Source organism: Pan troglodytes, chromosome 1, assembly GCF_028858775.2.
Source record: "Pan troglodytes isolate AG18354 chromosome 1, NHGRI_mPanTro3-v2.0_pri, whole genome shotgun sequence".
NCBI lineage: Eukaryota > Metazoa > Chordata > Mammalia > Primates > Hominidae > Pan > Pan troglodytes.
In genome coordinates, this window is record NC_072398.2 from 198006439 (window position 1) to 198019731 (window position 13293).

The 13293-nt window shown below is 42.7% G+C and overlaps 2 protein-coding genes across 7 annotated transcripts in view; both read left to right on the plus strand.

Annotated features, from left to right (window-relative positions):
- The window catches only part of RNF19B (ring finger protein 19B), a 28373-nt gene that overhangs the window by 2849 nt on the left and 12231 nt on the right, over positions 1-13293 (plus strand). For all 6 annotated transcript variants that reach the window (XM_024357699.3, XM_024357698.3, XM_024357700.3 and 3 more), the window contains exon 2: positions 12197-12402. In XM_024357699.3, the coding sequence (XP_024213467.2) occupies positions 12197-12402 (206 nt within the window). The remainder of the gene's footprint in view (positions 1-12196; positions 12403-13293) is intronic.
- Positions 10409-10816, plus strand: LOC104007267 (metallothionein-1E). Its single transcript, XM_054665539.2, has one exon. It carries the CDS (start codon positions 10490-10492, stop codon positions 10673-10675), a length of 186 nt encoding a protein of 61 aa, XP_054521514.1. The 5' UTR covers positions 10409-10489; the 3' UTR covers positions 10676-10816.

Consider the following 13293-nt stretch of genomic DNA (forward strand, 5'->3'; position numbering starts at 1 on the left):
AAAAAACACTGCATAGTTAATTTTGGAATAGTACATTAACTCCTTTCTGAGATGTTTCCTTGAGTTCTAAGAAATGTGGCAGATCATCTTTCTGGAAAAGGTCCCTGTTTGTTTTTTATTTTTCTAAAGTCAGTTTCTGTCTTTGCTCACATCAATAAAAATGCACAGAAAATAATTTTCAAGCTTGGTAACAACTCTCAACTATTTGGAAGTTATTAAAAAATTAGGCCATTTCTTATTTTAGCCAAGTATTATGTTAGTATCCTCCAGATTTTATTTTTTTAATTAGTTAGAAGAATGATAATGATATATATAGTTATATATATAAACAATGTATTTTTTTATATGCGTCCTCTACGGACTTAAGGTGGAGTTTGGGGAAAGAAGAAAGCTGGCCTCTCAATACCTGTGTGCCAGGCATATATAATTTAATTCGATACAACCTTGTGAGATAGGTTTAGGTTTGATATAGTTTTATAAATGAGGAAACTAAAGTTTAAGGAAATTGAATGACTTGTTCAGGGTCATATAACTAGTAAGTGGTGGAACCAGGCTTAGAACAGGGGTCTTAATTCCAACCAATGCCAATATTCCTTCCACTCAGCCCCTGTTTTAAAAAGCATTTGCTTGTCAACATAGCCGCATTATTGAGGATGCTGCTGCTTGGGTGCATTTCATTAAGTGTAGCCTGAGGACAACATCGAGAAAGCCAAAGATAATAGAGTCTAGTTTCCTTTCTGATTCCTGTTGTTAACAGCCTCCTACCTACGTTATTTTTCTTATCTGAAATAGGTCTAATTCTTTCCTGACTTGAGAGGTTTAATGTTTACACGGTGTTTTGAGATCTTCAGTTGAAAGTGGTTATAGGGAGTAACTTTAAAATTCTGTTAGTTGCCAAATAGATGCCTGAGTTCTCCCTTGGGATGTGCCTAGTGGCTTTGCATGTCTTTTTTTTGAGACAGGGTTTCGCTCTGTCACCCAAGCTGGAGTGCAGCAGTGGTGCAGTCACGGCTCACTGCAGCCTCAACCTCCTGGGCTCAGGCGATCCTCCTGCCTCAGCATCTCAAGTAGCTGGGAACACGGGTGCATGCCACCAAGCCCAGCTAATTATTATTATTAATATTATTATTATTATTTGTAGAGATAGGGTCTCCCTGTGTTGCCCAGGCTGGTCTCGAACTCCTGGGCTCAAGCTGTTTTCCCGCCTTGGCCTCCCAAAATGCTGGGATTATTGCTGCCTCTTTTTAATGCCAGGAAAAAAAAATAGCTTCTGTGTTCTTACTGGATGTCATGGTTCCCTTGTTCTGTTTTGAACAGTGTTGTTTTGTTTTGTTTTGTTTTAGAGACAGAGTCTCACTCTGTGCCCAGGCTGGAGTGCAGTGGCATGATCATGGCTTACTACAACCTTGAACTCCTTGACTAAAGCAGTACTCCCACCTCAGCCTCCTGAGTAACTGGGATTATAGGCATGAACCACTGCACCCTGCTCCTTTGTTTTATTTTTTTAAAGAAATCGTTCTATTCTTCTGGGGCTGGTAGAGGTCATTGATAAACACTAGAAGAGAAGTCCAGTTACCTCCTATTCCCATACCTGACCATCTTTACTGCCCACAGATAAAGTTCTTGCCAGCCAAATTGATCAGGTCTCCCCTCTGCCTTGTTTGTATGTGCATTTGGTAGGGTGAGGGGGGCATGTGAGCAATCTTACAGGTTCTGATCATTAGTTTTACTATAATTACTCATAATAACAAGAACACCATACATTCAGAGATTCATGATTTGTTTACAGAATATTTGTAGGATAGAGCAAAGAGTTTTGGATTTTTCTTCTCTTACACTCAAATATGGTTTTATTTTATTCATAAATAAGGGAACCAATTTCAGTGGGAAAACATTCACATTATAATTTTTTTTTTTTTTTTTGAGACGGAGTCTCGCTCTGTCACCCAGGCTGGAGTGCAGTGGCACCATCTCTGCTCACTGCAAGCTCTGCCTCCCGGGTTCACGCCATTCTCCTGCCTCAGCCTCCCAAGTAGCTGGGACCACAGGCGCCCACCACCACGCCTGGTTAATTTTGTGTGTGTGTGTGTGTGTGTGTTTTTTTAGTAGAGATGGGGTTTCACCATGTTAGCCAGGATGGTCTCGATCTCCTGACCTCATGATCTGCCCACCTCGGCCTCCCAAAGTGCTGGGATTACAGGCGTGAGCCACTGTGCCCGGCCTCACATTATTATTTAATATACTAAGAACAATATGGCCTAGTATAATCTTAAAACAAGCTGTCAAATGAGATAAAATTAGTTCAAAATACAAATAACTGATTTTTTATAGTTCTTTATAGTCTTCAGACTATAATCTCATTCAGACATAATTTCATTTTAGTCTCATCCAGGTGGATATTGACGTGCATTTTATAAAGGAGAAACCAGTTCAGAGAAGTTTAAACATGGGGCCTAGTGTTTCATTGCTAATAATTGGTACAATTGATCTTTTACGCTTTTGGGTCTCTGCCCAAGTATGTCTTTTCAGAAACCCCGAAGTCAGGTAACTGTAATGTTTTCCTCTCACGTATCCTGTTGCTAATCTTAAAACCCTTTCAGAATCTCTGGGAGACTGACGGGTGAGCAAAGTAGGCAACAGAAATTTCCTGGTGTACAGGGGCAGATCTTCTGTACAGATGAATAAGAAGGGATAAGGCTGTCTTGACCTAAATTCTTTGTGCAGGTCCACCACTCCAGCCTTTCATTGCTGCCTCTGTCCTCTGCAGAATCCTTCCTCCCACCTGATCCCAGGAAACAGTATCAGCTATTGGCCTTCCCAGACAACTAGACTGGACCATCCCATAAACAGGAAGCTTTTTTCATCCCTAGCACATTTATGAGGGAAGATCAAGCAAGCTCTTTGAGCAAGACAAATTTCAGTCAGTGAAGGAGGATTTTTGCTTTCTGAAGCCTCCCTGAACCTCTTCTCTTGATTTGGCTCCATACCTCCTGTTCCACAACTTTTCCCTGCATTCCCCAACTCCACACCACCCCCTCCTCTTGTGCGCGTACACCAACCTCCATCCCAATACATCTGTCTCAGATTTGCCAAAGTACTTGTACTAAAGGAGAACATCTGTATCACTCCCCTGCCTAAGACTATTCATTGACTACCTAACCTATAAGATGAGTTCTCATTATGTCTTTGAGAACTTATTTGATCTATCCTTATCATTTAAGCTCCTTTACAGTTTCCAACCAACCTTTTTTTTTTTTTTTTTTTTTTTTTTAGATGGAGTCTGGCTCTGTTGCCCAGGCAGGCTAGAGTGCAGTGGTGCAATCTCGGCTCACTGTAAGCTCCACCTCCCGGGTTCATGCCATTCTCCTGCCTCAGCCTCCTGAGTAGCTGGGACTACAGGCACCTGCAACCATGCCTGGCTAATTTTTTGTATTTTTAGCAGAGACGGGGTTTTACCGTGTTAGCCAGGATGGTCTCGATCTCCTGACCTCGTGATCCACCCGTCTCAGCCTCCCAAAGTGCTGGGATTACAGGCGTGAGCCACCACGCCCAGCCATCTCCAACCATCTTTTGATTTTATTTTCTATTTTTCACTCACATCACTATTTCCTAAGGTATGTTATAGGCATTACTTGAAAGAAAAATGTTTTGTGAGGAAATAAGCTTGGAAAATACTGAGTTAAACAAAATAAAACAAGTTTATGAGTTTCTTAAATCTTTAAACATGCTAACATGCTAATATGTAGTATAAATCTTCAATATAATATAATTTCCCCAATTTAGATCACCAGGAAACAGGTTTTTGTTTTTTCTGTAGCATCTTTAAGGCTTAACTTTCCCTAAACTCTTTTAATAGTTACCATGCTGGCCTGCCTTTGGTTAGTGTCCTTATTTAACCATAAACCTTATGCTCTGAATAGATTGAGAGCTCATGTCTCTAGACTAGGATATCTATATTCCAACCATTTCTACAACTCTGTGTACAAAGTCTTTCAATTAGGCTGTAGAAGAGTGTGGTACATAGATGAATTTTGATGAAAAAGATAAATATGAGCAGCATAGTTCTCAGAGGAAGAATAGAGATGAAAGAGATAAGCAAGAATAGTATAGACAGGTGATCATTCAATTCAACAGACAACTTTTTTGAGATGGAGTCTCGCTTTGTTGCCCAGGCTGGAGTGCAGTTGTGCCATCTCAGCTCACTGCAACCTCTGCCTCTCGGGTTCAAGCGATTCTTCTGCCTCAGCCTCCCAAGTATCTGGGATTACAGGCACGTGCCACAATGCCCAGCTAATTTTTGTATTTTTAGTAGAGACAGGGTTTCACCATGTTGACCAGGCTGGGCTTGAATTCCTGACTTCAAGCGAGCCACCCGCCTCACCCTCCCAAAGTGCTGGGATTACAGGTGTGAGCCACCACACCTGGCTTCAACAGATACTTTCGGAATGATACACTGTTGAACCCTGGGTGAGTACTGAGTATTACAAAAAGAACTTAGACATGGTTTTCTTGATAGGAAGTTTCACCTGGTAGAGGAGACAGATAATTGATACATAGATAGATAGAAAATTATTCAAATGTCATATGATAAATACTAAAGAAAATACGGGTGCTCTTAGATAGATGAAAGAACAATAGAATTTGCATGACAGTTTCAAGAAAGACTTCACAGAGGAGCAGGCATGGTGGTGTGCACCTGTGGTCCCAGCTGCTTAGGAGGCTGAGGTGGGAGGATTAGTTGAGCCCAGGAGTTCGAGACCAGCCTGGGTAATAGCAAGACCCCATACCTGGTAAATGACTAGAGATCAACCTGAAAACGTGGACTGGATTCAGGTTGATAGGCCTGTGTAAGCCATGGAAATAAGTTTTGGGTTGAAGCACTTTTTTTCTTTTTTCTTTTTCTTTGAAGGATTTTAAGCAAAAGAGTAACCTTCTAGAATGGAATTTGGATGGAGTGGGGAATAGGGAGAGCAGATAAGGAGGCTCTTGGAGTTGTCTAGCCTAGAGATGGGTCTTAAATAGGGCAGGAAAAATGAAGATGTTAAGGGTACAGTTCATTGTGACAAGTTGGCGCATGTCTACCACCCTGATGCCTACTAGGGGTCTATTTGTAAATGGGTAGCCTAGTTATGTTACATGACTTGGGGATGGAAAGTACAGACATAATATAGGAACACATTTCTTTAACCACTGAAGTCTATTGGAGCATAATCAAATTTATACTAATGGAAATCTTTCTTTCCAGGGCTGAAGCTAAGTAATGCTGTGGTCTAGCTTGTCACTTTATGAAGTTTCTGAAGATTTAGGAAATTAATAAAATGAGTGAAAGTTGTATGAACTTAAGCAGCAGGGGCTGGGGTGGGCGGTCTGTAGTCTTTTTCTTTTTTATTATTTTTTATTTTTTTGAGATAGGGTTTAACTCTGTAACTCTGTTGCCCGTGCTGGAGTGCAGTGGTGCAATTTCAGCTCACTAGAACCTCAACCTCCCAGGCTCAGGTGATCCTCCCACCTCAGCCTCCTAAGTAGCTGGGACTGCAGGCATGTGCCACCACACGCCACCGCACCCCACCACACTCGGCTAATTTTTGTTGTTGTTGTTATTTGAAGAGAGAGTCTCACTCTGTCACCCAGGCTGGAGTGCAGTGGTGCAATCTCGGCTCACAGCAACCTCTGCCTCCTGGATTCAAGTGATTCTCCTGCCTCAGCCTCCCGAGTAGCTGGGAGTAGCTGGGACTACAAGTGCACGCCACCATGCCCAGCTAATTTTTTTGTATTTTTAGTAGAGAGGGGTTTCGTCACGTTGGCCAGGCTGGTCTCGAACTCCTGACCTCAGGTGATCCACCCACCTCAGCCTCCCAAAGTGCTGGGATTACAGGCATGAGCCACCATGCCCGGCCTAATTTTTGTGTCTTTCGTAGAGATGGGATTTCACCATGTTGCCCTGGCTGGTCTTGAACTCTTGGGTTCAAGTGATCCTCCTGCCTTTGCCTGACAAAGTTCTGGGGTTATGGGCATGAGCCACTGCACCCAGCTGTGTCTGTATTCTTCACAGCATGTAATTTTCTACACCTTTCTTTTAGCTTCTAATTAGCAAGCCTGACTGGTTGGTTAAGCTAAAAGAGCAGAGTAGGAGAGATGCACCAGCATGGGACGTGGAAGAGAAGGAACAAAGTGGACAGGGCAGATTGGGCTTCAAGGATGAGGTATTTTCTTTTCTTTTTTGAGACAGGGTTTAGCTCTATCTCCCAGGCTGGAGTGCAGTGGCACGATCTTGTCTCACTGCAACCTCCACCTCCCGGGCTGTAGCCGTCCTCCCACCTCAGCCTCCTGAGGAGCTGGAACTACAGGCATGCACTACAGGCATGCACCACCACGCCTAGCTAATCTTTGTATTTTTTTTTTTTTTTTGTAGAGATGGGGTTTTGCCATGTTGCCCAGACTGGTCTCGAACTCCTGAGCTCAAGCAATCCACCCACCTTGGCTTCCCAAAGTGCTGGGATTACAGGTGTGATCCACCATGCCCAGGCGAGGTTTTTTTTTTTCAACTATTCGGGAAGAAGATTACCATATTCAGAACTTAGGGGTTTACCACTAAAGTGGGTTTATATGAAATTTTAGGATTAGGTTATAGTACCTGGCATATGATAAGCCAATAGATACATGGATACATTGAAAAGATTGCTTTAGAGCAGAGTGATGGCCTAGGAGAAGACCTAGAATGCCCTAGGGAAGGTCAAACAACCAAAACAAGAGAAGGTCTCTGTCATTCATGCAACACAGGTATTTTGAGCATGAACCAGTATACTAGACTGAGATTAAAAAGTGGATGATATGTCTCCTTAAGTCCAGTGTGGTTTGGAAGGCAAGCATATAAACAGATAGTTACATTATAATGTAAGTGTTATAAAATAATCGTGCACACCCACGAAGTAGGCAACGAGCTGCCTAGAGAGGTTAAGTATATTTTACAGAGAAAATGACACTTGAGTTGGTTCTTAAATGGGTACTTGTCAGGGCAAGAAGTAAGGACAAGACATTTCTAGGTAGAAGGAATAGAGTATGTAAAAGCCAGAAAGTAGGACAGAGTGTACGATGTTTTTATGCCATATATCTTTGGGGACAGGGTCTCACATGCAGTTTTAGAACGTGTTTAGCTATGTTTGAATGCGACAAGTACCTGTACCTCCATTTGGTGGAATAGAAGCTAAGGTTTGGAGATTTTTTTTCTTTTTTTTTGAGATGGAATTCCTCTTTTGTTGCCCAGGCTGGAGTGCAGTGGTGTGGTCTTGGCTCACTGCAACCTCCGCCTCCCAGTTTCAAGCAATTCTCCTGCCTCAGCCGCCCGAGTAGCTGGATTACAGGCGTGCGCCACCATGCCTGGCTAATTTTTGTATTTTTAGTTGAGACGGGATTTCGCCATGTTGGCCAGGCTGGTCTTGAACTCCTGACCTCAGGTGATCCACCTGCCTCGGCCTCCCAAAGTGCTGGGATTACAGGCATGAGTGACCGCACCAGGCCGGTTTGGAGATTTTAATAGCTTCATGTCATGCAGCATGAGTCAGAGGCAAGAGCTCAGACCAGGTACCCAAAAACAGGAATGCCAAATCTCGTGCCCTGAGTAATTCAGTGTCGTAGTAATAGATTGCTGTGGATTCATGAGTAATTTGGGGTTATTTTACTTCCTTGGCACCAAATTACACACTCAAAATTGACATTGTCAATCCTATCCAATGTTCTTCTTTTTCAAGAAAAAAAAAAAATGTGGGCTGGGCACGGTGGCTCACACTTGTAATCCCAGCACTTTGGGAGGCTGAGGCAGGCGGATCACTTGAAGGCCAGGAGTTCGAGACCAGCCTGGCCAACATGGTGAAACCCCATCTCTACTAAAAATACAAAAAATGAAGCTGGGCATGGTGGCGGGCGCCTGTAAGCCCAGCTACTTGGGAGGCTGAGGCAGGAGAATCGCTTGAACCCAGGAGGCAGAGGTTGCAGTAAGCCGAGAGCACGCCATTGCACTCCAGCCTGGGCAACAAGAGTGAAACTCCGTCTCAAAAAAAAAAAAAAAAAAGAAGAAGAAGTGGGGGCTGGGGGAATGTTAATAAACATTTACTTCTGCCATGTGAGGTAGGAATGGATGATGAAGTGTTCAAGGCTCCCTACTGGCTGTCCACTTAATTTGTATCTTTAGAAGTTGACTTAGTGCTTTTCTGAGGTCATCCAGTAACTTTCCCATTTAATGCAAAATAACAAGCTAGTCACTGTCTTGAGGAGACACGTTGTTTATCTTTAGTAGTTATTTTGCAGCTAGGTGGGGTAAATTTGCTCAGAATTCCTACAGGATATGAATCATTTGCATTCATAGGTTGACCTATTCTCACTTTGTTCTTTCTGAAAAGAGTTTTAATACAGCCTATATTATATAACATAGGGGATACATTGTCATTTATATTTTCAGCATCATTCTCAAGTAAATTTGCAGAATCTATGATAAACGTGAGAACTTGAGTTGCTATGATTAACATCTCATGTACATTCAAATAAACAAGCAAACTGTAGAATAAATCCCAGAAAATGTTATTAGCTTTTTGTACAAGTTATTTGAGGTCTTTGAATATTGCGGGAGAGTATTGGAATAGAGGACAGAGTGCAGATGGCAACATGGAAACCTGCAATTACTGATGTTTTTAAAAATGTGTGTGATAGACCAAGCTTGGTGGCTCACGCCTGTAATCCCAATGCTTTGGGAGGCTAAGGCGGGAGGGTTGCTTGAAGACAGGAGTTCCAGACCAGCCTGGGCAACATAGCAAGACCAACCCTGTCTCTACAAAAAAAAAAAAGAAAAAAAGAAAAAAGAAAAAGTTAGCTGGGCATGGTGGTATGCACTGCTACTTGGAGGGCTGAGGTGGGATCACTTGAGCCCAGGAGTTTCAGGTTGCAATGAGCTATCATCACACCACTGTCCAGAAGCTGGGCGACAGAGTGGGACCTTGTCTCCAAAAAAAAAAAACAAAAAAAAACTGTGTGATTAACTTTCATAACTTTCCATTTATTTATTTATTATTTTTTTTAGACGGAATCTCACTCTGTCACCCAGGCTGGAGTGCAGTGGCGCAAACGTGGCTCACTGGAGCCTCAACCTCCCAGCCTCAAGCAGTCCTCCCACCTCAGCCTCCCAAGTAGCTGTGACTGCAGGCCTGTGTCACCATACCTGGCTGATTTTTTTTTTTTTTTTTTTTTTTTTTGAGATGGAGTCTCACACTGTCACCCAGGCTGGAGTGACACCCATGGTGGCGCAATCTCTGCTCACTGCAACCTCCACCTCCCAGGTTCAAGCGATTCTCCTCCCTCAGCCTCCTGAGTAGCTGGGATTACAGGCACCCGCCACCATGCCCAGCTAATTTTTTGTATTTTTAGTAGAGACAGCATTTCACCATGTTGGCCAGGCTGGTCTCGAACTCCTGACCTTGAGACTTGCCTGCCTCAGTCTCCCAAAGTGCTGGGATTACAGGTGTGAGCCACCACGCCAGGCTTTTTTTTTTTTTTTTTTAAGAGAAAAGGTCTTGCTGTGTTGCCCAGGCTGGTCTAAAAATGCTGGCCTCAAGCGATCTTCCTGCCTCAGCCTCCCAAAGTGCTGAGATTACAGGCATGAGCCATCTCACCTGGCTAAAATTTTATTTTATACAAGTATTATATTTCTTGTTAGAGTAATCTGAGCATTTAATTGACATATTTGGAATTAATCAGAAAGGCTAATAGTTATATAAATATATTGGATTGTTTGTGTGAGACTAATTCTTGGTAAATGAACATGAACTACAAGAAATGGTCGACATTAGTGCTGATAAATTCTGAATCTTTACATGAAGAATATGTGTCACAGCTGAGTGCAGTGGCTCACACCTGTAATCCCAACACTTTGAGAAGCCAAGACAGGCAAATCACCAGAGGTCAGGAGTTGAAGACCAGCCTTGCCAACATGGTGAAGCCCTCTCTCTACTAAAAAAAAAAAAAAAAGCCGGGCGTGGTGGCGGGCGCCTGTAATCCCAGCTACTCGGGAGGCTGAGGCAGGAGAATCACTTGAACTTGGGAGAAGATTGCAGTGAGCCGAGATCACGCCACTGCGCTCCATCCTGGGCGATATAGTGAGACTGTCTCAAAAAAAAAAAAAAGAATATGTGTCAGAAGAGAGAAAGGGAGGTATGGCCTTAATGCTATATTAATTTATAAGATAGAGGCATGGTATTCTTGGATTCTGGAGCCTATGACATTTCAAGGTATAGATTTGAATTGAAAAAGTATGGAAAGATAAGATGAGCTTTCAAGAGGGATGCTGATCATAAGTCTTTAGGGTTTATTGTCTCTGTGACTATGGTCAGACCAGCTTCACTGTGGAACTGGAACTTAAGAATGAAAAAGGCAGCACACTTTCCAACTGCCTGACTGCTTGTTGGCCTCACCGGTGGGAGCTCCAGCATCTCCTTTGCTCGAAATGGACCCCAACTGCTCCTGCGCCACTGGTGGCTCCTGCACGTGCGCCGGCTCCTGCAAGTGCAAAGAGTGCAAATGCACCTCCTGCAAGAAGAGCTGCTGCTCCTGCTGCCCCATGGGCTGTGCCAAGTGTGCCCAGGGCTGCATCTGCAAAGGGGCGTCGGAGAAGTGCAACTGCTATGCCTGACGTGGGGACAGCTCTGCTCCCAGATGTAAATAGAGTAACCTGCACAAACCTGGATTTTTAAAAAAATACAACACTGAGCCATTTGCTTCATTTCTTTTTATATTAAATATGTTAATGACAATAAAACAATTTTTACTTGAAGAAAAAAAAATGAAAAAGACTGAGTGCAGTGGCTCACGCCTGTAATCCCAGCACTTTGGGAGGCCGAGGAAGGCGGATCATAAGGTCAAGAGATCGAGACCATCCTGGCCAACATGGTGAAACCCTGTCTCTACAAAAATACAAAAATTAGCTGCGCATGGTGATGCATGCCTATAGTCCCAGCTACTAAGGAGGCTGAGGCAGGAGAATTGCTTGAACCTGGGAGGCGGAGGTTGCAGTGAGCCGAGTCGCGCCACTGCACTCCAGCCTGGCGACAGAGCGAGACTCCATCTCAAAAAAAAAAAGAATGAAAAGGTAGCATGGTGGCTCATGCCTGTAATTCCAGCACTTTGGGAGGCTGAGGCAGGCTGATTGATTGAGCCCGGAAGTTTGCGACCAGCCTGGGCAATGGGGCGAAACCCCATCTCTATGCAAATTACAAAAATTAGCCAAGTGTGGTGGTGCGCACCTGTAGTCCCAGCTACTCTAGAGGCTGAGGCAAGAGGATTGCTTGAGCCTCGGATGCGGAGGTTGCAGTGAGCCACTGCATTCCACCCTGGGTGACAGTGAGACCCCATCTCAAAAAAAAAAAAAAAGAAAAAAGGAATTAAAAAATAAACTTTAGTTTTTGCCATAGCTCTTTATTTCACTAATGTTCTCTTCCTTCGTATAAACAAATACTAATCTCTCTAAATATAGCAAACTATCAAAAGGAAATAGTTTTGTACCCTGTTATTTATGAAACTTACTATGACAAACTACTCCTAAAGCAGCTTCAGCTATGATTGAATAAATGCTGGAAATCCAGGATAAATAAGATACTCCACCTCCACTTTTTAAAGTAAATAAATGATTTGTGTTTTTGGAATCTCAAGAAATTTATAGCCAGGCGTGGTGGCTCACACCTGTAATCCCAGCACTTTGGGAGGCCGAGGCGGGTGGATCACCTGAGGTCAGGAGTTTGAGACCAGCCTGGCCAACATGGTGAAACCCCATCTCTACTAAAAATACAAAAAAAATTAGCCAGGCGTGGTGGCTTGCACCTGTAATCCCAGCTACTAGGGAGTCTGTGGCAGGAGAATTGCTTGAACCTGGGAGGTGGAGGTTGTAGTAAGCCGAGATTACACCACTGCGCTCCACAATCCAGCCTGGGTGACAGAGCAAGACTGTCTCAAAAAAAAAAGTTTACTTTCTCACATGGGATATATTTTACAGTTGGTCAAATGTGCTTGTGTGTGTATATGTGTGTATGTGTATTCTTTTCTCTGTATCATATGTGATAGTGGGGTAGTGCCAAACATTGTTAACTCTGATGAATAATGTCTCTTTTGGTTAGATCATTCTTACCTTACTGGTATCTCTTACTGTTTCCTTACCTAGTTATGCTGTTATTGCCTATGGCTGTGCCAGCTGCCCGAAGCTAACTTGTGAGAGGGAAGGTTGCCAGACTGAGTTCTGCTACCACTGCAAGCAGATATGGCATCCAAATCAGACATGCGATATGGCCCGTCAACAGAGGGCCCAGACTTTACGAGTTCGGACCAAACACACTTCAGGTCTCAGTTATGGGCAAGAATCTGGACCAGGTATAAGTTGGCATTATCTCATTGTCTCTTTATTTGGTATTTCATGATGTGAGCCCATAGCTGAAAGAAATTATCTTACTGTATAACCCAAGGACTCCAAAGGATCAGAGAGCAGAAAATATCATTTGGTAATACTTTCAATATTATAATAAAGATAGCACTTCCCTCTCTGACCATTATAGGTTATCCAACTATATAAAATTGAAATGCAACAAAATTGAATTATGTAGTTCCTACTTTCTTAGTAATATGTCTCAGATTGGAGAGAAATTAGTTCATTTTGTTTTGCTAGGGGCTTTTTCAAAACTTTCATTGTGAACAGAAAGACATTTAATTAGTATTAAACCTGTGCTGTTTGCCTTCAAGCTGACTTAAGTGCCTCACTGCCTTTGGAAGTAGAGTACAGATTGAAGAAAAGGAAACAGTATTAGTATAGATTAATGATTAACCTTAAAAGGAGGAATGTCACACATTCAGCTCCAACCTTGACGAGTCAGAGGAAACCTATTTTAAAATGTCAGTGGATTTATTGCTTTGTACTTTTATTTTGCTGATGTCATTTGGGAGAGGCTAGTAGGAAAGATTTTGCCATTCACTTTTTCCTGGCACAGCATAATTTCCTAAATTGTCATTTTATTAGGATAGTTCATAACTTGCTCTGAAAATTACCAAGTATATGGTACATAGCATACCCAGTTGTTTTTAGGTTTTGAATTTGAAAGTATCATGGGAAGGGATTGTGGGCTGTGTTAACAGCAAATCACAATGATACATGTTGAACCTGAAAAATAAATTTCCCGAACTAAAGTTTTTAAAAATGTAAAGCTAATTCCAGGCTGCAGGCTATTCTTTCTGTAGGATTCTTCTTTTAAATCTGCCAGCCTATTGACT